At 43.2% G+C, this 23,235-nt stretch overlaps 1 protein-coding gene across 2 annotated transcripts; it reads right to left on the reverse strand.

The window, feature by feature from the left end:
- Nucleotides 1–932: 932 nt before the first annotated feature.
- LOC121870260 (WAP four-disulfide core domain protein 2-like) lies at nt 933–21,085 on the reverse strand. 2 transcript variants are annotated; one of them, XM_042372047.1, is made up of 5 exons: nt 20,921–21,085; nt 4,038–4,087; nt 3,454–3,600; nt 2,435–2,523; nt 933–1,046 (listed from the first exon to the last, which is right to left on the reverse strand). In XM_042372047.1, exons 2-5 carry the CDS (start codon nt 4,079–4,081, stop codon nt 1,024–1,026), a joined length of 303 nt encoding a protein of 100 aa, XP_042227981.1. In that variant the 5' UTR covers nt 4,082–4,087; nt 20,921–21,085; the 3' UTR covers nt 933–1,023. The 2 variants fall into 2 exon arrangements, with proteins under 2 accessions (XP_042227981.1, XP_042227980.1); XM_042372046.1 differs by having other exon boundaries at nt 938–1,046; nt 2,274–2,523.
- Nucleotides 21,086–23,235: the final 2,150 nt, after the last annotated feature.

A 23,235-nucleotide genomic window follows, 5' to 3' on the forward strand; every position in this document is an offset into this window, starting at 1 on the left:
ACCATTGAAGACTCTCATGCTGGGAACAACACCAGAGTCAAAACACTTCTTGGAAAATACGGAAGAACAATTCATGCTTCCAGATGACATCCTTTGGAGCTACCAGAGTAGTTCGTGAGCACGGATATATCCCCACATTCAAACTCCAGGGTCAATTCTATCACAAAGCAGGATCCCTCTTACCACTGGAAGATGAGCAGGCAAAGTTCCTCGAAATCTACTTCATGGGAGATCATGAAAAGCAGACTACTATCAGGTGCAACATTCAAGATGTTAGACATGACATTGTCCTATCAATCCAAGAAATGTTGCATGAGCGCAACACGTATGTATAGTCATTTAAAAATGCCCTGGAAAACATGCCTTCTGACGAGTACAAAGTCAGGATCAAAGCAGACACCTTAATGCACTACAGTGAGATAATGTGGAGCCCTGAGGCGTCCATTTCAGTACGAAGTGAAGAGCGCCAGAGCACGGATTCCCCAGTATTGCATAAAAGGAAAAACTGTAAAAGTGGAAAGAGGAAGTATCAGAGACAAAAGTCAGTTATGTAACTTTATTAAAAACCATAAGTTAATCCAATACTAATTTACACAACAATTATTTGACTTTAGATACAAGACAGTGTTAAACCACATCTAAAGTCAAAACAACGCATAAGATGGTACTGTTAACACCAGGAATAAGGATACTTATATAAACACTGAAGTTGAAATACTGTACATGGACGACTGTGCAGCCATCACACTACGTTATGTTACCCAGATGTGTTGAGTAGTATTATTACACAGCAGCCGCAAGTTGTAGAGCTGTCAGTATAAAACACATCTCCCCCCCCACCTGTACTCCTTACTCCTCCCTCCTCCAGGTCCTCTCTCCTTTTCTCTCTTCCCCTCCTCACTATTCTTCTTTCCTCTCGTCTTCTCCTCTGTCTTCCTCCCTCCTTCCCTGCATTCTCCTCCCCTCCTCACTACACCCTCCCCCTTTTATCACTACTTCCTCCTCCACTTATCACTCGTCCCCTCAGTGGATTGTGGCAGCCATCTCTGTAGGTATAAGATTTTATTTGGTTGATAATAATTTTTTAGAGAAAATTAAAATAAAACCTGGATAATGATTAATATGGTTGATGAAACTCAAGGAAACAAAAAATTGAAGACCAAAATATTAATAGGAATAATAACTGATTAAAATTAATAAATGAGTGAACAAAAGTATTAATATTGAAATATATAAACAATTAATATAATATAGATTAATAGTAAATATATGTATTGAGCACAACGATGAAATAGAATATATTTACACTAGTGACAGACATGTTGTTTACCTTCAGTTCTTTTACCTTCAAGGGTTATATTTTAAACCACCATCTTAAACGGGTTACACTTTAAACCACCATCTTTAAAGGGTTATAGTTTCAACCACCATTTTAAAAGAGTTATGGGCTAAAACATCATCCATAAAGGGTTATTGCTTAAGCCTTCATCCTCAAAGCGTTATAATTTAAACCATGGAGGTTGAATGGATGGAGGCGGTGTTCGCTGTGTATGTAACAGAGGCACGTGAAACCAGGCTGCCATCTTGGTCAGGGCAACAAGGTCACAGTTGCTGCAGCTACTTACGAAGAAACGTTGATTGCAAATAACTATGCAGGATTCATACTATTGTTTTATTTATTATGCACATTATAGAGGGATCAAACAAGGAGGATGAAGTCACTGAGAGAAAAGCGCTGCCATATTGGCAAAGGCATCAGGTCACTCCGTGACTTCACCTGAGGCAGCGGGTGCCGCCTCCATCCATTCAACCTCCTTGATTTAAACCATCATCCTTAAAGGGTTATATCTTAAATCATTGCCCCTCAATCGGATAAACCTTAAGTTACACATAACAGTAGGCGAGTTAATACCACAAGGAAAATCACCAGAACATTGTCTCCTCCCCTAACATACAGAAGGTGTGTTCTTGGTTTTCTTTTACCTGGCATTTTATCTTGTATAAAAATTCAGTGAGAGAGTACCAAAGTCCATGCTATCATTTTTTTTCTTTACTTTTTGTTGTGTACACAGATCTAAGTTAGAAAATATTTCAAGGAAGCGCCAAGCACATCACAGGGGACGAACACAGATGTTATCAGCCTGGAGTTTTCAGTCTTGGTGAAGGTCAGATTTAATACTCATCTAAACGGTGTATTTGTCCGTAAAATGTGATGGTACCACAAGGATGTGTATCACTACTATTACTCATCAGTTTGTTGTAGTTTGTTATACCTTGACACAACTTCTGCCGCAGTTGGGGTGTAAACAGCAGCGACGCTCGCCATTCTCTCCTTCGCCATTTTCCCCTTCCCCATTTTCCCCTTTACTGCTTTCCCCATTTCCATTCTCCCCTTCGCCATTCTCCCTTTCGCCATTCTTTCCTTCGCCATTACCATTGTCCCCTCTGCAGTCCTTGTCGTTGTTGCAGCGATGAAGAAATTGGACACACGCTAAATCCGGGTCAGGTGGAGGACAGTCTTTCCTGTGGAAGGATTATCGTGTTTGTAAAGACTAAGAATGGCGTCTATTACGTTATTTACGAAGGTAAAAACAAACATGTTAGCTTAGCTGTAAGAAATAGTTGCTTAGTTTAATAATAAATCACACAGAGACATTTAATTATCATTAAATTTTGCAGATTTATTTTTAATGTGTTTGGGAAGTTTCACAAAACTCCATCGAGGAAGAAATCATGATATGAACATTATGAGTGACCATGAACTGGCTATAATCTACGTCAGTGCGGATGAGTGAAAATGTTCTTCTTAGTCAGTCATTAAGTTGATGACTTAAATATTGTGGGTGAAATATTATAAGTGTGGTGTATCATCACTACACTAACATAATGATTGTAGTATTGTATAGTGAAGTAATATAAGTAAGGTGTATCATCACTACACTAACATAATGATTGTAGTATTGTATAGTGAAGTAATATAAGTAAGGTGTATCATCACTACACTAACATTATGATTGTAGTATTGTATAGTGAAGTAATATAAGTAAGGTGTATCATCACTACACTGACATTATGCCTGTAGTATTGGGTAGTGAAGTATTATGATTGTGATGTAATACCACTAAACTAATGCATACAAAATATCACCCTAACCAGGTAAAGTATTCATTAACCTTGAGCTACATCATACAACCATAGGAGTTGTACACTAAGTTTCACTTCTAAGGTAGAAACTTGGACTGCTGTCTGTTTGTACACTTATTAACACAGTAACTGACACACATCGTAACTAGACATGACAAACTTTACGCCACTTCCTCTTCTATCTGTTCTACTGAATATTTGGCTCTACACCTGACAGATGTTACTAACAAGTCACATCTCTTAAGTAGAGTGTTGATAGTAACAGAAACATTTTATAACAAAACTATGAATTATGCTTTAGGAACTCACGATTGTTTTGCCTGAAATCTGGTCAGGCAGGTTTTGCCACAGTCGACCTCACAGCAGTACAATTCGTCATCACACTGTGAGTGAGACTCACAGGTCTGGTTGCAAGAGTACCCATTGTCACCAACAGGAGGACACACGTCTGCCCCACTACCAGTAGGAACTATTCTTAATCCTCCAGGAGCTTAAGTATGATTCTTAAAACAAATTATTGACTTAAGATCAATATATGAATCTTCACATCTCTAAGTGGTCTGGGATATTTTTGAATGACAATAAATTTTAACAAGACCTGTGACCCTTGATTATATAAAGCAATATAGGAGCTTTAAGCTATAATAATAATAATAATAATAATAATAATAATAATAATAATAATAATAATAATAATAATAATAATAATAATAATAATAATAATAATAATAATAATAATAATAATAATAATAATAATAATAATATTATTATTATTATTATTATTATTATTAATAATATTTAAAGAAGTACATGTTGAGTAGTTTACCTACAAGTATTAACAAGCTGAACTTATAAATGAAGGATTGACTCGAGCAGATGTAACTATTACTTACGATCCATTTCGATCAGACTGTCCCGAACGTGACACTGCCACCATCACTGACTGTGAACAGATGAAAGGGGGAAGCGTTTATAACAAGCACATTACCTTATATAGTTATATACATACCACACACTACTAAACCAACCAACACAATCTATAGCACACACACACACACATACACACCTCACACTACTCACCACACATAACACTACAGTGAACATCAACAGCTTCATCTTGAGTTCTTCAGCAGTACAACTGTAAGGTGCAGAACGACGTGTGTATGACGGTGGACTATGCTGGCTGTTGACTGAACTTCTGAACCTGACAGCGTCTTACACAGCGGGTCGCTTTGATCGACAGGCTTATAAATGGCAGTGTTGCGGGAGGTGGGGATGTAAGGAGGGATAAGTAGGAGCGCTGGAATGAAGTGAGTGGAGTTGGGTGGTGGGTGGTTGCTGGGTAGGTGGTTGACGGAATAATATCACAGGAATACAAACAAGCGCAACTGACCTGAACGTGACCTCATTTTGCCTGACACTAAACTAACCCCATCTAACACTAAATTACCCGTACACTAACAATAACTAGGCGGAGCCTAATCCAATATAATCTAACATAACCTAGTCTAATATAGACCAAATCGACAGAACCTAATCTAAACTAACACTAACTCAAATCCATTGTAAATCAATCTAACCTAACCCAACATAATTCTAGTCGACATAATCTAACCTAAGACTAGCCTAACACTAATACTATTCTTACATAACCTAATACCATCTAAATTAATCTAACTTAACCAAACATAGTCTAAATAAACAAAACATAATCTAAAAGAAACCTAACCTCAAACTAACCTAACCAACCGGTAACATAACTTCAAACAGACATAACCTAATTTAACACTGACCGAACATATACCAACACCAATCAAGCATAGGCCAAATAACTACAACCTAATCTCGTACTAACCTAACCAAAAATTATCTAAAATAACTTAATCCACTCCAAGTTAACTTAAACTAAACTAACATAACTAAGACAAAGCTTGTGGATTTTAATTATACACAGTGATATGTTATTATTTAAGATTAAATTAAGTTTTAAAAAGTTAGGTTTATTTAGGTTAAATTAAGTTAGTGCATAATTAGGCTAGGTTAATTAGTGTGATGTTAGGTTATGTTACTTGAGATTAGGCCAGGTTTAGTCTCTGTGAGTGTGAGGTTAATTAGTTAGTGTTATACTATTATGACGTTAGATCTAATTTAAGTAAGGTTATATGAGGTTAGGTTATTACTGGGTAAAGTTAGGTGAACTTAATGTATGAAAAGGTTATTTTAGAATTAGGTCAAGTCAGAATATTGTTACACTAGATGAGGTCAAGTTAATGCTAAGTTAGGTTAAGTTAGTGTTGGATGAAGTTACGTCAGTATTACGTTGCGTGTAATTTGAATTAGATGACGCTAGATTTGATAAGGTTAGTGTGAGATGATGTTAATTTAAGGTAGGTTCATTGTTAGTTAGGTTAGTGCTAGATGATGTTATTGTTAGTTAGGTCACTGTCAGGTTAGTTAAGGTTAGTGTTAGATAATGTTATTGTTAGTTAAGTCACTGTTAGATTGGTTTTATTACTACTATTACTATAAACATGGTTGATCTCAACAAGTTACAGTTAGAAAAAATTTGGTTCATCTGGGCAACTTTCAGTCAAGTCTGTCATTTCCTGTTGACATTGATTTTGTGTACATGCGTGCGAGCACAAAGTGGGTGTAACTCACCATAAGGTGGTCACTGTAACTCGCTACAAAGTGGTTGTAACACGGTGGTTACTGTAATACACCATAAGGTGGTTGTAACACACGTTGGTTACTGTAATACACCATAAGTTGGTTGTAACACACGGTGGTCACTGTAACGCACTGCTAAGTGGTTGTAACATACTGTACGGTAGTCATTGTAACACCACACCACAAGGTGGTTGAAAACACGGCGATTACTGTAACGAACCGCAAGGTGATTAAGGTGGACACTGCAACACACGGTGGTTATTGTTACATCTGTACCACATATTCATGTGTATTCTACTCAAAAATTTAGCGTCTTCTGATAACCTCTACCTATTAAATAAAAGGACGTGTCCGTCTGTCTGTCTAACTGTCTATGAGTGTGTCTGTTCCAGCCATAGCTCTAAAACGGAAGTTGTTAGAGACCTAAAATTTTACACTCGTATCTCATGCGTTCCAAGATTGTGCAACCTTGTCTATGAGTGTGTGTGTGTGTGTGTGTGTGTGTGTGTACTCCAGCTATAGCTTTAAAAAGGAAGCAGCTACAGACCTGAAACTCTACACACACATATTACATGGATCCCAAGGTCGTGCACCTTGGTATTACTATTGACCACGAACTCCAGGGTGGTCCTGGCAAGAACAAAAAATCTTCCCAAACTGATATAGCGCCACGGAGATTGCGGGGGATGGTTACCTGTGTCAGGAAGGGCAAACTGTGACAGTCAAGGTTATACAGTTTACTTATACAGTATACCTAATGTAAACCGTGTAAAGCGTGGGAATTTTGCTAGCATTAAAATATGAGGAATTTAGTCTCTCTCTTACAAACACAGTGTAGACAGTGTACACAGCCCCTCATTTCTTGCTGCACTTGGGGTCCGCTTGAGGGTGAGGAGGAGGTGGTAGGCGGTGTACAATAATAATAATGAGGTGGTGGACGATTCGTTATTGTTCTCGAGTCCGATGAAAAAAACCAAGGTTTTAAGAAAAGTCTTCTGGGGAAGTCCCGACAAGGGGGAGGTGGGAGCTTAATGGGAGGAGGGGTTAAATGGGGATGGCTGAAAGAAAGCGAGATTTTTAAGGGAAGAGGTGGGCCATGGCGAATATTAGGTGGGTCATAGTGAATATCTAGGTGGGCCATGGCGAATATCTAGCAGGGTAATAGTGAATATCTAGGTGAACCATGGTGGTTTGGTTAGGTTAAGATTTTGTGACATTTCGTCACACTGATATCACCTGAATATTAGCCCTAACTTATTTCCCCTGAACAATAGCCACCTTAACGCTAACCTAACCTAACTCCAGTTGGGGGTAATATTTATGTGATTCTCAAACTGATGCGATGAAATCTTACACTTTCGTGTATTTTATAATTATTTCCCTATTAGCGAGCATATCCCAACATAAATTGATAGAATTATCCACATTGGTTCATTAAATGTACTAATATGAGTACTCAGGAAACTGACGTTAAGAAAATAAGAATTTTCACTTGAACGTGAATAGCTCTCGTAACCAGATCAGGACGAGTTATTGCAACTGAAAAACTACCTAGAAACAGAGGAGCTACATAAGAGGTGTTGCCTAGAACAGTTCTAGGCACACACACACACACACACACACACACACACACACACACACACACAACCGCATCCAGCCCATGCAAACACGTACTGCTCGCTATAAGAACAACCCAGTCCCAACCATTGTGAAAATTATCAATAACTTGTAATCAACCAGTGTATTCACTCCCAGTCAATCTTGCCTTTTTGCACTGTCACTGTGTTGAAATGCCCTTTAGTATGACCTTCTCCCCACCGAGTTATTATTTATCATATTTTTATCAATCATGTTACTTGTATATTATTTGTAAATCAAGAAACCCAATCCCCAATTACGCGATTGCATATTTTCAGCCTTCCGGCTGCCATGCTCTTTCAATAAACCGGTAATTATTATTATTATTATTAACATTATTATTATTATTATTATTATTATTATTATTATTATTATTATTATTTACGCACACAAACACACACACACACACACACACACACACACACACATACACACACACACACACACACACACACACACACACACACACAAAAACACACACCACAACACACACACACACACACACACACACACACACACACACACACACACACACACACACACACACACACACACACACACACACACACACACACACACACACACACACACACACACTCATAGACAAGGTTGCACAATCTTGGAACGCATGAGATACGAGTGTAAAATTTTAGGTCTCTAACAACTTCCGTTTTAGAGCTATGGCTGGAACAGACACACTCATAGACAGTTAGACAGACAGACGGACACGTCCTTTTATTTAATCGGTAGAGGTTATCAGAACACGCTAAATGTTTGAGTAGAATACACATGAATATGTGGTACAGATGTAACAATAACCACCGTGTGTTGCAGTGTCCACCTTAATCACCTTGCGGTTCGTTACAGTAATCACCGTGTGTTCAACCACCTTCTGGTATGTTACAGTGATCACCGTGTGTTCAACCACCTTGTGGTGCGTTACTATAATCACCGTGAGTTCAACGACCTTCTGGTGTGTTACAGTGATCACCGTGTGTTCAACCACCTTGTGGTGCGCTACTATAATCACCGTGTGTTCAACGACCTTCCGGTGTGTTACAGTGATCACCGTGTGTTCAACCACCTTGTGGTGCGTTTCTATAATCACCGTGAGTTCAACGACCTTCTGGTGTGTTACAGTGATCACCGTGTGTTCAACCACCTTGTGGTGCACTACTATAATCACCGTGTGTTCAACGACCTTCCGGTGTGTTACAGTGATCACCGTGTGTTCAACCACCTTGTGGTGCGTTACTATAATCACCGTGAGTTCAACGACCTTCCGGTGTGTTACAGTGATCACCGTGTGTTCAACCACCCTTGTGTTACAGTGATCACCGTTACTATAATCACCGTGTGTTCAACGACCTTCTGGTGTGTTACAGTGATCACCGTGTGTTCAACCACCTTGTGGTGCGTTACTCTAATCACCGTGTGTTCAACGACCTTCTGGTGTGTTACAGTGATCACCGTGTGTTCAACCACCTTGTGGTGCGCTACTATAATCACCGTGTGTTCAACGACCTTCCGGTGTGTTACAGTGATCACCGTAGGTTCAAACACCTTGTGGTGTGTTTCGTAACCACCGTGTGTTGCAACTACCTTGTGGTGTATTCCAGTAACCACCGTGTGTTACAGCCACCTTTTGGTGTGTCATAGTAACCACGATGTGTTAAAACCACTTTGTGTTGTGTTACAGTGACCACGGTGTGCCACAACCACTTTGTGGTGTGTTACAGTGACCACCGTGTGTTACAACCACCTTATGTTGTATTACAGTAACTACCGTGTGTTACAACCACCTTGTGATGTATTACAGTAATCACCGTGTGTTACAACCACCTATTAGTATGTTATGGTAACCACGGTGAGTTACAGTGACCACCTTATGGTGAGTTACACCCATTTGTGCTCGCACGCATGTACACAAAATCAATGTCAACAGGAAATGACAGACTTAACTGAAAGTTGCCCAGATGAACCAAATTTTTTCTAACTGTAACTTGTTGAGATCAACCATGTTTATAGTAATAGTAGTAATAAAACCAATCTAACAGTGACTTAACTAACAATAACATTATCTAACACTAACCTTAACTAACCTGACAGTGACCTAACTAACAATAACATCATCTAGCACTAACCTAACTAACAATGAACATACCTCAAATTAACATCATCTAACACTAACCTTATCAAATCTAGCGTCATCTAATTTAAATTACACGCAACGTAATACTGACGTAACTTCATCCAACACTAACTTAACCTAACTTAGCATTAACTTGACCTCATCTAGTGTAACAATATTCTGACTTGACCTAATTCTAAAATAACCATTTTATACATTAAGTTCACCTAACTTAACCCAGTAATAGCCTAACCTCATATAACCTTACTTAAATTAGATCTAACGTCATAATAGTATAACACTAACTAATTAACCTCACACTCACAGAGACTAAACCTGGCCTAATCTCAAGTAACATAACATAACATCACACGAATTAACCTAGCCTAATCATGCACCAACTTAATTTAACCTAAATAAACCTAACTTTTTAAAACTTAATTTATTTTAAGTAATGACGTATCACATTGTGTAATGAAATTCCACAAGCTTTGTCTTAGTTATGTTATATTAGTTCAATTCACTAGGTACCCCTCTACAATAACACCAGAAGCATCTGGCAAGTGTCACAAGTATACTCGTATATAAATATTATAAAGGTGCTTACTAAAGCATAAGGAAGGAAGGATATTCCTTCAACACATCATCAATATTATTTACATAATATCTGGCCAGTATGGGGAGGATCATCGTGTCTCCGTCAGGGGGTCGTGGAGTGGTGGTCCAGCAGGCGTCGCGGGAGCGTTGTGTGTGGGGACATCTTAAGAGGTAGTGGACAAGGGTGCGGCTGTCGGGTCTTCTGCATAATGCACAAGAGCGTTGCTCAGGGGATGCGGGGATACCAATCTCCCAAGCAAAGTCATACCCAATGATGATACGGGTGTAATGGGCCCCTGTCTCATCAACAGAACATATTATATAAATGGGTCAATACATCTGATATTATATTCAGATTCACCACCCTGTAACTTTCCACTGGCTATGAGGTGACATGTTCAATGCACGTGATAAGGTGTGCCCACGGGAAGCTGCGTCATACTATGCTGAGTAAAGGCATAAGAAGCCGGCTCTCTGGCCACCTGAAGCGAGCAGTAGTTTGATATCCTTGACTAGAGGAAGACGTTATTTGAGAGCCGCAGTGGATGGCTCCGTCTTCCCTCGAGGGGGAACGACGTACCCATACCGTTCTCCCTCGATGGGTCACTACTCATGAGTCGCTCACAACAACTTATATCGTAAGGACGTGACCTAACGTTTATAATACATAAACGCCGTCCCTTTCTCATTCACTCCTATACAGTGGGACTTACGGTCGATCTACACTCAGGAAATTATATATACAACTCTTTTATAATAAAACAAGGATCTACCGTTTGGGTTTCGTTACTTAAACCCAAATAATAAATATATGTGAACGGCCTGGTTAATTGCATAAGCAGCCGATTCACGGGCAGCAATCACGACTCTTTTCCGCAACCCTTTCCCATAGACATACGAGAAGTCAGGAAGTTTACGGAGGGCATCGTACCAGGCGGGCGGGGAGTCCAGGAGGATGGCTGCTTCCCCAGCTTCTCTTCGTTTGCTGCGAATTTGGGCCCTATGCTGTTAAAGTGTTCGAGGAACAACGTAGTCAGATGTGGCCTTGCTACAGCCAGTCTTGGCAAGGCCATCTGCTGCCTCATTCCCAAAGATACCGACATGACTGGGTATCCATAGGAATGTCACAGGACGGCCTGCATCCTGAAGTGTGGATGTTAACCCTCGTATTCGAAGGATGAAGTCCTTATTTTCCCCTGATCCAAATGCGATCCCGTCGAGAGCAGACCTGGAATCGCAGCAGACAAGCAAGGGACAGAAACCATTGGCTTCTTCCTCAGCGAGAAGGGCAGCAAGGAGGACTATCAGTTCAGCCTGAGTGGAGGATGCCCCGTCAGAAACTCTGAGGGAAAGTTTGATAGACTCAAGGGCATCAGGACGGGAGATGTAGACACCAGCCCCGGCCCTACCTGTCGCGGGGTCAACAGAGCCATCAGTGTAGAGGACGAGCCTACCTGGGGACCAGCGGGCGATCCTGCAGAGGTGGTATTTGCAGAGAATAGCAGGGTTCACGTGGGATTTCGGGAGCGATCCACCAAGAGCAATCACTTCAGGTTGAAAATCCAGCCAGGGAGAAGGAGACAAACCAACAGCAGGGGTGACAACAATATCAGGCACTAGGTCGTATTCCTGAAGGGCTCGGATGAGTGACCCTCGCCACTGTCTTCTAGATGGAGGTCGGCCTCGGGCAGCAGGAGTCAAGTTGGCTTGGACATAGTTGCCCCGAGGATTCCGTATAATGGAAACTATAGTTTTTAGGTAAAACTCCTGAACACGATCCTGTAAGCTGGAAAGACCAAGTTCGGTATATAGAGAAGTAGAGTGTGTCCACTGAAGGGCCCCAAGGATGTTACGAGCTGCTTTCCTCTGGATACTTCGAGACGGTTGACAGCAGTCCGACTAAAGTTGACGAGGGCACGGCCGGCTTAATCGACACCGTAACGGACATAGGACTTATACATGGTGAGAAGTACAGGGATGGTGGCACCAAGGGTACCCCTGCACATGGTAGAGAGGGGAGCGAGACGCCGAAAGCATATGCCTCGAAGATAGCGGACTTCAGGGAACTGACAACGTGTGCGAATTACATAGACACCTAGGTATTTTGTCTCATTAACCCAGTCCAGGGGTGGTCCTGGTAAGAGAAAGGGGAAGGGGGGAGGTACAGCACGACCGTGCCACATGGCTTTTGTTTCCGCAGTTAAAAATAGGAAACCAAGTGAATCACACTCTCTGGAGACCAGATCAAGGGCTTCCTGCATGCTGAGGTAGTCAGGGGCTTGGAGGAGGACATCGTCGGCATATCCTGAGTGGAAAACTTCTGTCGGCAACAGGAGAGTTGCAATGGAGTGCATGAGAGTGTTAAACAAGGTGGGACTCAGGATTCCACCTTGAGGGGTTTTGAGGTTCATTTCTTGAACAGGATATATAGAGCTTTCAACGCGAACCTGGGCCTGACGTCCAGTGAGGTAAAGGGCGAGCCATCGAAGAAGTCTCCCTTTAACCCCTAACCGCGCAATTTCAGCTAAAATGAGGGCAGGCTGAGCCGTATTAAAGGCTCCCTTGATATCAAGGAAGACGGAGACACGGGCAGTATTTTTTTTTTTACGGGAATTAGCCCACCCGAGCACAGGTCAAACGACCCACAACGGAGCCTGGGGGGCGAAAAAAAAAGAACGGAAAGAAATTGTAAATATAGAAAAAAAAGTTATACTGTATTAATCTACACCACGAAGATGCCGGAAAACCAGCTTTTTAAAGTGAGACAGATTGTAAGAGCATGGAAACACAGAAGAAGGCAGAGCATTCCACAGTTTGGCTGTGTGAGGAAAGAAGGAGGTACTATAACGGGTTATTCTCGTGTGACCGACATCCACAGAGAAACGGTGGGCACCGCGGGCAAGACGTGTGTTACGAACCCACGGCCGTGCCGGCGGTACACAGGATGCCCCTCCACCGAACATTGCCCGTTAAAGTAACATTGTGGCGAAGAGAAAGAGAAGAAAGATTGTCGACTAAAGGTGGAGAGTTAATAAGACGAAATGCCTTTGACTCCACCCTATCTAAAAGTTGGACAGAAGAAGAGCCACCCCAGATATGAGAGCAGTACTCCAAGTTAGGACGAATGAATCCCTTATATACTTGAAGCAACTGCTCAGGAGCGAAGTAGCTGCGGCATCACTACAGCATTCCCAACTTTCGGGAGGCAGCTTTAGTTATACTAAGGATGTGTGATTTCTAGGACATATTGGAGGAAATGGTGAGGCCTAACAAATTTATTTCAGAATTTGGGAGGATGATAGCGTCCTGAAATGTAATTGGTGGGAGATCAGCTAATTTGCAAATTATAATTGGTAAATATTGAGTTTTATTACTATTGAGCTTAACCAAGTTTGTACCTCCCCATTCAGAGATGCTGCACAGATCCGCGTTGATAGAAGTAATGATATCAGTTCTAGAAACAGATCTAGTTTGAGAGTTAGGAGGAAGGAAAAAATGTGAGGAAGAGTGAAGAGTAGAGTCATCAGCGTAAGAATGGATAGAATTAGTTGTAGTGTGAAGTAAATCATTGATAAAAAGAAGGAAGAGAGTTGGTGAAAGAACAGAACCCTGTGGGACGCCACTACTGGTAGAGAAAAAGCGAGAAATCGATCCCTCGACAACAACTGCCATGGATCGGTTCTCAAGGAAGCTAGAGATGAGAAAACAAAGTGGGGAAGTTTAGATAACAAAGACTTGTGCCATACCCTGTCAAATGCCTTGGAGATGTCAAGGGCCACGACAAAAGTTTCCCCATAATCCCTAAGACTGGATAACCAAAGATGGGTGCAATAGGAGAGCAGATCACCAGTAGATCTCGCCTGGCGAAAGCCATACTGGTGATTCGACAAAAGAGAAAGGCGTTCAAGGTGACGGAGAAAATGGGAGTTCAAGATAGTTTCGAAAATCTTAGAGAGGGATGAAGTTAGGGCAATGGGGCGATAGTTAGAGGGATTAGAATGGTCACCCTTCTTCGGGATGGGCTGAACCAAGGCATGCTTCCAAGAAGAAGGAAAAGTCCAGTGAGGTAAGGGGTGAGCCATCGAAGAAGTCTCCCTTTAACCCCTAACCGCGCAATTTCAGCTAAAATGAGGGCAGGCTGAGCCATATCAAAGGCTCCCTTGATATCAAGGAAGACGGAGACACGGGCAGTATAATTACAATAAAAGGAAGCAATGGAGTGTGCTGTGCTGTGTTGTTGTATGAAACCATTGATGGAGTTGTAGAAGCCGCCTATGGTGTGAAGAAGGCGACGTTGAAGTATCCTCTCCATCATATTGCAAACACAGGAGGTCGATATTTCCCAGGATCTCCCGGCTTAGGTATGGGGATAATAGTGGCACTTTTCCTGTTAGACGGGAGAACCCCATGTTCATAAGACATATTGTAGAGAGCGAGCAAGGGTCCGTTAGGAATATTATTATAAGCGTTGAGGACAGAGTAGGTTATCTGATCATCCCCAGGAGAGGTGTCTTTTCTAGAGCGACAAGCACTCTCAAGCTCGAACTGTGTGATGGGATGATCAGTGAGGGCAGGGGAGGTTAGAGCAGCACGAACAACATGCTCAGACGCATCGATGCGAGCCTGCACTGCCTCCTGCATGGATCTGGAAGTGCCTCAGGGGAGGAACCTCGTGCCCAGTCCTCCATTAAAGAGCAGGCAAGGGAGGCTGGGTCAGAGTGGGAAGGCCTCCGTCGAGTACCCCGTATAGCATTGATCCGATTCCATACATAGGAGGGTGACGACTGAGTTGCAATTGAGCACCAGTTTTTGAAGTCTTCACAGTCCTCTGGAGAGCGAGACCTCCGTATGTCAGAGTTGAGATCACGGGTTACCTGTCGGAGATGTCTCATGGCAGGGATACAATACCAGTAGTTGGTGGCTCTTCTGGGGCGACGGGAAGAACGTGGAAGGGCAGCGCGATTGACAGAGTCATATACAAAATCAGTGCTGTATGAGTCAAGGGACTGAGGGACAGCATAGGAATCCGCCCAGGTAGAAAGGTATTGGGTAAGGGAAGGAACAGCATCTTGTGTGATACCAAGGCGAGAGGATCGATAAGAAGCTGGCGTAGGGGCAGAGAAGGAGAGCCTGAGATGGGTAGTAACGGCAGGATGGCCGGTATACAGAGCAGGCTCGGTGCAGACGGTATGACCGTTCAATACTAAGCCAACATCAAGGAAACTATGGGGGAGGCTTTAGTTTAGTTTAACAAATTTATTGACAAAGCTTGGAGTACAGTTTATCTATTCTGAGTAATTCAGTCAGATCTTGACACTGAGGGTGGTATCACTTCTCACTGCCACGCAGGACAGAGGTTCATGCACAAAGAAATACATCATATTCATTAACAGTATATATAGGTCAGATTCATGTAGGTTGATGTCGCTCTTAACTGCCATGCAGGACAGAAGTTAATACACAAAGATATACATCATATTCATTAACAGTATACAGTATATAGGTCAGATTCATGTGAGTGATGTCATTGTTCACTGCCACGCAGGACAGCGGTCCACACACATTGGACGCCACACTCCAATTGAAGACTAACCAGCGTGGGCTAGCAAACCCGGGACAAACAGCAAGAATGTCCCCAAGCACCCCAGATTCAATGTAGCAACCACAAAGTTCATGGTGCAACAAGCCAGGCGGCTAGAAGTCCCCGACAGTGTCACACTCAACAATATAGTGTTCAAGTGCACGCTCCAAAGGCTTATCACAAAGTTCACATGCTGATTGCCTCGGCATGGGCACAGCACCACCAACCTGCCAGACGTGTCCGCACCCCAGCCCAACCCCGGCCACGACTACATCACATTGCCCGACCCTGTCCCCATGCCGGCCACACCGACACCTCCCGCCATAAAATTTGTCACACCCACCAACGCTACAACTACCAGGTCCCTCTGCATTTCTCAGTTCCTCCAGACCAGAGCCCACGATTCCGACCCGAATGCCCCCAAGTACAGCACTGGACAGGCTAAGGTCACGGTCAACACCTTCCCTCTTACATGCCTCACTGGCCAGTCTATCAGCACGGTCACTACACCCAATTCCAACATGGGACGGAATTCACACAAACTCGACACGAGAGTTGCTCTCATTGGCAGCCATCACACCTCCCCCAATATCACATACAACCCCGGACACAGAACACGAAGGGCTGTTCATAGATTTAAAATCACCCTGAGAGTCACAGAACATCACCCCACCTCCACTTTCCCCAAGGCAGCCTGGAGCTAAGCAGACTCCAGCCAGCTCAGCCTATGTTGCGCTGGCCCAGCCGTCCAGCCCCAGCCCGCTCGACACCATCATTTCCCTTTCTCCATACACCACAATTGCACAGCCCGCCCCACCTGCGCCCGTCTGCACAGAACCATCAGCAAAAGCTCATTTGAATTGAATTGAATTGAATTGAAACAGTTTATTTATCCAGAAAAACACAGATACAAAGTGGATAATAATAACAATATTAACATGGCTGAGCCAGTTGAGAACCTGAGCTCTCTCTTTGGCACCTGATATATACTATAAATTTATCTCAAGGAAGTATTATGTAACAGTTAGTATCACCTGGAATAGTACAATAGCATGGTGGTAATAGGAACATCTCATAATGTTACCACGGTTATCAGTTCACTATTTATTAATTACATTTATTTATATATTTTTATTTATTTTTTTTAGTTTTAGTTTTTTTTATTTATATATACATAAATTACAGTGGAATTGAAAAAAACATAAGTATAATGGGGGAGCAGTACAACCTGGGTTGTACGGTAATAAGATTGAACAAGAGGACAGAGTTGTCAGGATTATATCTAGTTGGCAATTATGTTTATTGCAATGGTAATTACTTATCTATTTACATGATAATCTCCGATAAAACGGTTTTGATGGTACAATAAAAACAGGTACTGTAAATATAGTAGGTGTTACAAGAAATATTAATACTTAGACAATAGATATTTTTAAGTGATGATTTAAAGGAAAGGAGCTTAGTCTTTGCTGGGTGGGGGTAAGTTGTTCCATTCCTTCACACAGTGATATTTTATGGAGGTCTGGGACTGAGAGGAGCACATGGGGGGTGGTCTTAGTAACTCTGGGTGCCTTAAGTTGTATCTCTGATTATTCCGGAACTGGAAATATTCACTCGATCCAACACTCTCCATATGTCTGTTCACAGTTTCCAGTGTGACACATCTCATCACATCGGCGCCCAACACCTGCACACTACCAACAGGCGTGCAATCAACAGGAAATGATACATCCAGCCAAGGAGGAATAGCACTAATGGGCTCGTCTGGAGCGATTGGGACACCCACGCCCCAAAGAGAGTTCTTTGTGGAAGGTTAGCGAGAAAGTCGGGATTACTCAGACAGAACCCCAACCCAGCCCGAGCTGCAGTCCGGGGACCACCGTTCTTCAAAACTTCGACACAAACGCGAGTAGGATCGTCACGACGAAGAAAGCGAACATCATTATCTTCATTAAGAAACTGTGGGAGATATGATCTGTTAAGGGTACATGGAGTGGAATAATCTGGAGTAAGAGTGGGATGGCGGGCATTAAAGTCGCCAAGAACAATAGTGGGAACCCCATTATGGTGGTCGTGATGAACCTGGGGGTCCAGAGAATCACTCTTGAAATGAACATTGACTACAAGAAGAGCCCTGTCACCAAGAGTAAGGGAGACAGAAAGTAATTCAGAAGGGGATCCAAGTGAGTCAGGTGAAGGGAGACGAACAGATGGAATGGTGTTACACACAAGGGTGAGGAGGTCACGAGCCTGCCCACGGTACCAAGGCAGGGTGTAAACAGCATAGTCAGAGAGGCGGGGTAGAGTAACATCGTCTGTGATGGTTTCCTGAGGTAGAGAGACATCTACTTGATGGGAGAGCACAACCTGGACGGGGTCTGTCCGGCGAGGTCTAAGTCCCAGGATGTTCCATTGTAAGAAGAGTAGGGAACGGCCTCCGGTGTGAGATGAGTCGGTGGGGATAGACAGGGCTCTGGAGGAGGTACCAAATTCTGTTGAGGATATTGGAGAGGGAGGAGTGGGAGAGCGAGGGATGGATCCTCCATCTCGGGAGAAGGAAGGAAGTGGGTCACCAGGGCTTGCAAAGTGCGTCCCTGTTGGGTCAGGGTGTCCAGAATGAGTTGTTGTTGTCTCTGCAATGTTGCAATTGTCTCCACAAACGAGTTCAGTTGGACAGAGAGAAGGTTGATTTGCTTGGAGTGGCGATCCAGGCGGAGAGTGATTGTTTCCATAGCACCAACTTGGTGTACCTGTGCAGGATTGGCGAGGGCCCGACTGGGCAGGTGGTGGTGGTAGCGACGGAGAGGGGCGGTGAGGATTCAAGTGAGCAAGAGGTGATGGTGCTGGTGCTGGTGCTGGTGCTGGTGGTGGTGCTGGTGAGAGACAGCTGGGGTCCAGGTGGGCAGGAGGTGGTGGTGACTGTGTGGTAGGGCCGGCAACGCCCTTGTTCCAAGAACGGTAGAGAGAGGGAGGGAGGGGAGAAAGGATGGGTGGTAGGGGTGATAGGGGGGCTGGTAGGGGATTTTATTTTGAATTTTCAATTTGCATTTCACTGTGTCGTGAGGACCTGCACAGAAACAGCAGGCAACCATCCTCGTGCACTCTCAGGTGCGGTGTTTCCACGATTAGCAACGACCACAGATTTTCGAGGTTCCGATAAATCGGTCGAGAAGACAGTTGTGAATAGGTCCTACATTCACCTTCGGGGGAAGGGGGCCCACCCACCAGCCGATGATCTCGTTGGATGGACGTTTGGAGACCGGGTTGATGCGGTGCTCCATGTCGAGTAGTTGTGGGAGAAGGGAGTGAAGATCGTCTATGCTCTATAGGGATCTCCCAGGGTACGCGGCGAACCATTACCTTGGTACGACGAGTCTCTGGGGTGATGGTGGTGGACTTCAGCATCACTTCCCCTGGGGAGCAAGAAAGTCCGCTTGAGTGAACGGGCGTATCATCTCGTCCATTTGAGTGGTGACTATTACGGCTGTAGGACCTCGGCGGAGGCAAAGTGTTGAGTCCTGAAGTGGAGAGCAGTGGCAGCAGAACCAGGTCGTCCGTGTGCTCAGAGGCAAGTCCCGAGGAAAGGCGAGACGACGAAGGCGCGATAGGGGCAGGGAGACGAGGGGCGATCCCCTATGTCCATCATCGGCGGAGGATCGGTCATTGAGCCAAATGAAAGCTCACTTGGGGACCCAGACGGGGTGCGAGGGGTAGCCGTAGCCCCTTCTGAGGTTTCTGCTTCTTAGACTTGTCATCAAGATGAAAGTCGTCAGCATCACTGTCACCTACTGCCGACTTCTCCAACGAACGAGAGCGTTTAACGGCGGGCATAGGGCACGTTGGCAACACTGCAGTCAGGTAGACAGTTTGGCTTGTTTGAGGTGGAGTGGTAAAGACGTCACTGCTACGTCACACTTCACATTGCGCATGGGCAAACTTGAAATTCTTCCACCAGAGGGATGGGGTAGTAGGACCAGATGTATTTATCAAACAAAAATGAGAAAGTCCAAAACTTAAAAAAAAAAAAACTAGATGCCACTGTGCTGATAACTGGGTCTTACTATAGTTCTCTGCACAGACTGGGATTAGTACACTCGCTGAATTGGTGTAATGGCCCCTGTCTCATCAACAGAAAGTATTATATAAATGGGTTACTTACATCTGATTTATATTCAGATTCACCCTCTGTTACTTTACACTGGCTATGAGGTGACATGTTCAATGCACGTGATAAGGTGTGCCCACGGGAAGCTGCGTCATACTATGCTGAGTAAAGGCATAAGTAGCCGGCTCTCTGGCCACCTGAAGTGAGCAGTAGTTTGATATCCATTACTAGAGGAAGACGTTATTTGAGAGCCGCAGTGGATGGCTCCGTCCTCCCTCGAGGGGAAACGACGTACCCATACCGTTCTCCCTCGATGGGTACACTACTCAAAGTAACACTCCCAAACTTACATCAAACGGACGATATATCAGTATACGTCCCTTTCTCTCTCTTCACTCTCAAAGATAGCAGAAGACATGGTGATTTACACATCAGGAATTGCAGCTCGTGTGAGTACGAAAACGACATATCAGGCTACTTACCAACGTGTCGGTGTTTTGTGAAACTAGAAAAACAAACACCTTACAGTGATACGTTACAAACAATATCCGAGTGTTAAGAATACCCCGTATTGAGACGATAATTAGTGAGTGTTTCTCATTCAGTCTGTACAGTTGTTGTGGTTTCGCTATCGTTGATTGCAGTATTTCCGGTGTCATCAGACAGTCCCCCATATATACAGGATTGCAGAAGATTTGACATTCAGTGGAGGCGACATCGTATCAGCGCATAGCCTACAGTGGGAGGGAAGATTGACGTCACCCACGCGCCTACACCCACCCCACAACAGATAGCAGCTAGATGGATTGCGTTTTCTATACAGACGCCCTAACTCCTGTATTAGGTATTTAAAGAGTAAAATACTTTATACACAGTGAAACTCTATAACTTCTCAAGTGATTGTTACAACTAACAGTCATAACACCATATATTCATCAGCGTCTACTGGGGGCGGGGAGGGGGGGGGGCACCAGGAAAACCCCGTCAAAGCAAACAGTACTAAGTGTTTCATAGACCTCAGGAGTCTGGCACTTGATAAAGTTCCAGTTCTTACCTTGTCGGAATTGAATGTTGAGACCGTGCTGTCTGCAGTACTTCATCATCCAATTAAAGTGTTTCTCCACAGTTTTCAGTGACTCCTTTAGTCATGATCGTAATGACGGCTAGCCTGTTAAAACATAATATTCATATTACGCTACACGCCCACAAAACCTGAAACCTTCTGAGTCTCCTAGTGGAAACGTCCTCCGTTTTCTCTGTATCCTTGACGACGTCATCCAGATGTCGTATTTTTGTTGACCGAGATTTGTAAACTCTTTTGCATCTACCGAGACCTGTAAACCCTTTTTCACCTATGAATATCAGAGACCCTGATACTCATAGTGAAATTGTTGTAAGGATGTTAACTAAGGAATTAGTTAATTTACCTAAAAGGAACCGTTAAACCTGCTTCTTTGTGACTGTAGTCAGACGCTACTCGCTTAGGCTCCGCCCACCGGAATTGCCATCCAGAACCTTTTGAGATCAATTTAATTCTTGCCTTTGATAGCTCAGTCAGAGCATGTGTTTGTAAAGAGAATATTTGGGAATGAAACTGAGTTCGTAGTCTCAGTTTCAAGCGTCTTGAGTGTACAGTAACGTAATACAGTCGTAGTGAGTAAGTGGCCATCAAACCTGGTGGGCAGTGGAGAGAGTGACCCGGGCACTTTGAAAACCGTTAGTAAGCTTATCCTTATCACCCCACAGGTATGTGTCCACTCCACGTGTTGTAACTCGCCATTTTAAGTGATTTGACCGAATTAATAGTTTGATTGTGCAAGTATTACAGTAACGTAGCTGATGTGCTTTGAGTGAAGTATTTTTATGCCCTTAACGTCCTTTTGAACCGTTGATGTTCGCTTTCAACCGTTAGTAAACTCATCCTCATCACCCCACAGGGTCCTGTCGGAGTCTAAGCCTGTCTGTAACTTGGGGGACGCCTCCACTAATTTGGGAGATGTATGAAGGCCAATAGAATCGGGTAACTCTGTGTATTCCGAGCGTCAGGAACCCACTACCACCTATGGGCCCCATAGCTGGCCAGCCTTTCCCTAACGCTCACTGGCCACGTGGTAACCTAGTAACATCAGGCCCAACAAACAACTGCCAGCCCCCTTCATTGGTGGATGAATTCATGACTCAGTAGGGCTAATTGGTGGTTGTGTTATTTCACCGGAATCATCTGAGTTTGTTGAAAGGTGCCACTTGGTGAAGAAACTACCATGGCTGCCGCTTGAGTACTACTTCTGGTGCTGTTGAGTGTTATGTCTGGTGCTGCTGGAGCAGTCAAGTGTTGTAACTGGCGTCATTGCCACGGGTTTTAATGGTGCTAAGGTGCTGTGAAAGAGTTTATGTGTATTAGTGTGTATGTATAGTGTATACCCAGTCGTGGTGTAAGTAGAAATTGGGCCTAAGGGCTATAGTACAAAGTGAGTTCCTATTTGTTCTTGAAACATAACGTCATTTAATAACCATTTTGTGCTTTTAATAAACCATTTTATTTGTATGTTGGGTCTATTATTCACCTGCAGCTGTTCACCGTTATTCCTTCCTATTGCTTGATACCATAATTACATGTACCCATGGGCCTAACCCTCGAGTCACGCTACCACAGGTCAGAGGTTGAAGTATTAAAGTTAAAGTAATGTAGATAAGAGTCCACGCACTTATACTTGGGGAAGTGTAGATTCAGCTTACTTGTTTGATTGGCAGAGGGCAGGGTGATAGGGTCTGTGGCATTGGTGTTTCTGCTCCGGCTAGTGTTTCCCATAGAAACATTGCCGTCACTGTCATAATCACTGGGGTCTGACTCATGAAGGGCGTTGGATTCGGTATGACCAGGCGAGCTAGCGATGGCATCCGTATCAGAGATGTCTGCGTCAATGAGAGAGCCTCTTCTAGAACGTTCATGTCGACCCCCCCATGCTGTCGAAAACTTGCCGGCTGATAGATTCAACATATTTTTTGCTAGAATTTCATATACTCGAGAATTTTAATCATTATTTTATTTCACTTTTTTTTTGCACTTTAATTACATTTTCAATACAGGTACGGTAAGTACTTCTAGAATCTTTCAAGAATGATAAACGCTATTACTGTATTTGCAATTTCAAACTAAGCATGATTACTATTAATTTATATTCAGCTCTGTATACTGTACAGTGTACAGTATACACTGTGTAAAGGTATTGTGATAAAATTGATTTTGCTGCTTGTTCTTATTTTGAGGAGCTAAAATCGTTTTGTTATAGATTTCTCTGACACTTGCAAACTATTTCAGTATAGTACTTTGAAGCCTTTAAAAATGTGTACATTTATTATTTCAAGCCA

This window comes from Homarus americanus, unplaced genomic scaffold (genome assembly GCF_018991925.1).
Source record: "Homarus americanus isolate GMGI-L3 unplaced genomic scaffold, GMGI_Hamer_2.0 scaffold31762, whole genome shotgun sequence".
Classification (NCBI taxonomy): domain Eukaryota; kingdom Metazoa; phylum Arthropoda; class Malacostraca; order Decapoda; family Nephropidae; genus Homarus; species Homarus americanus.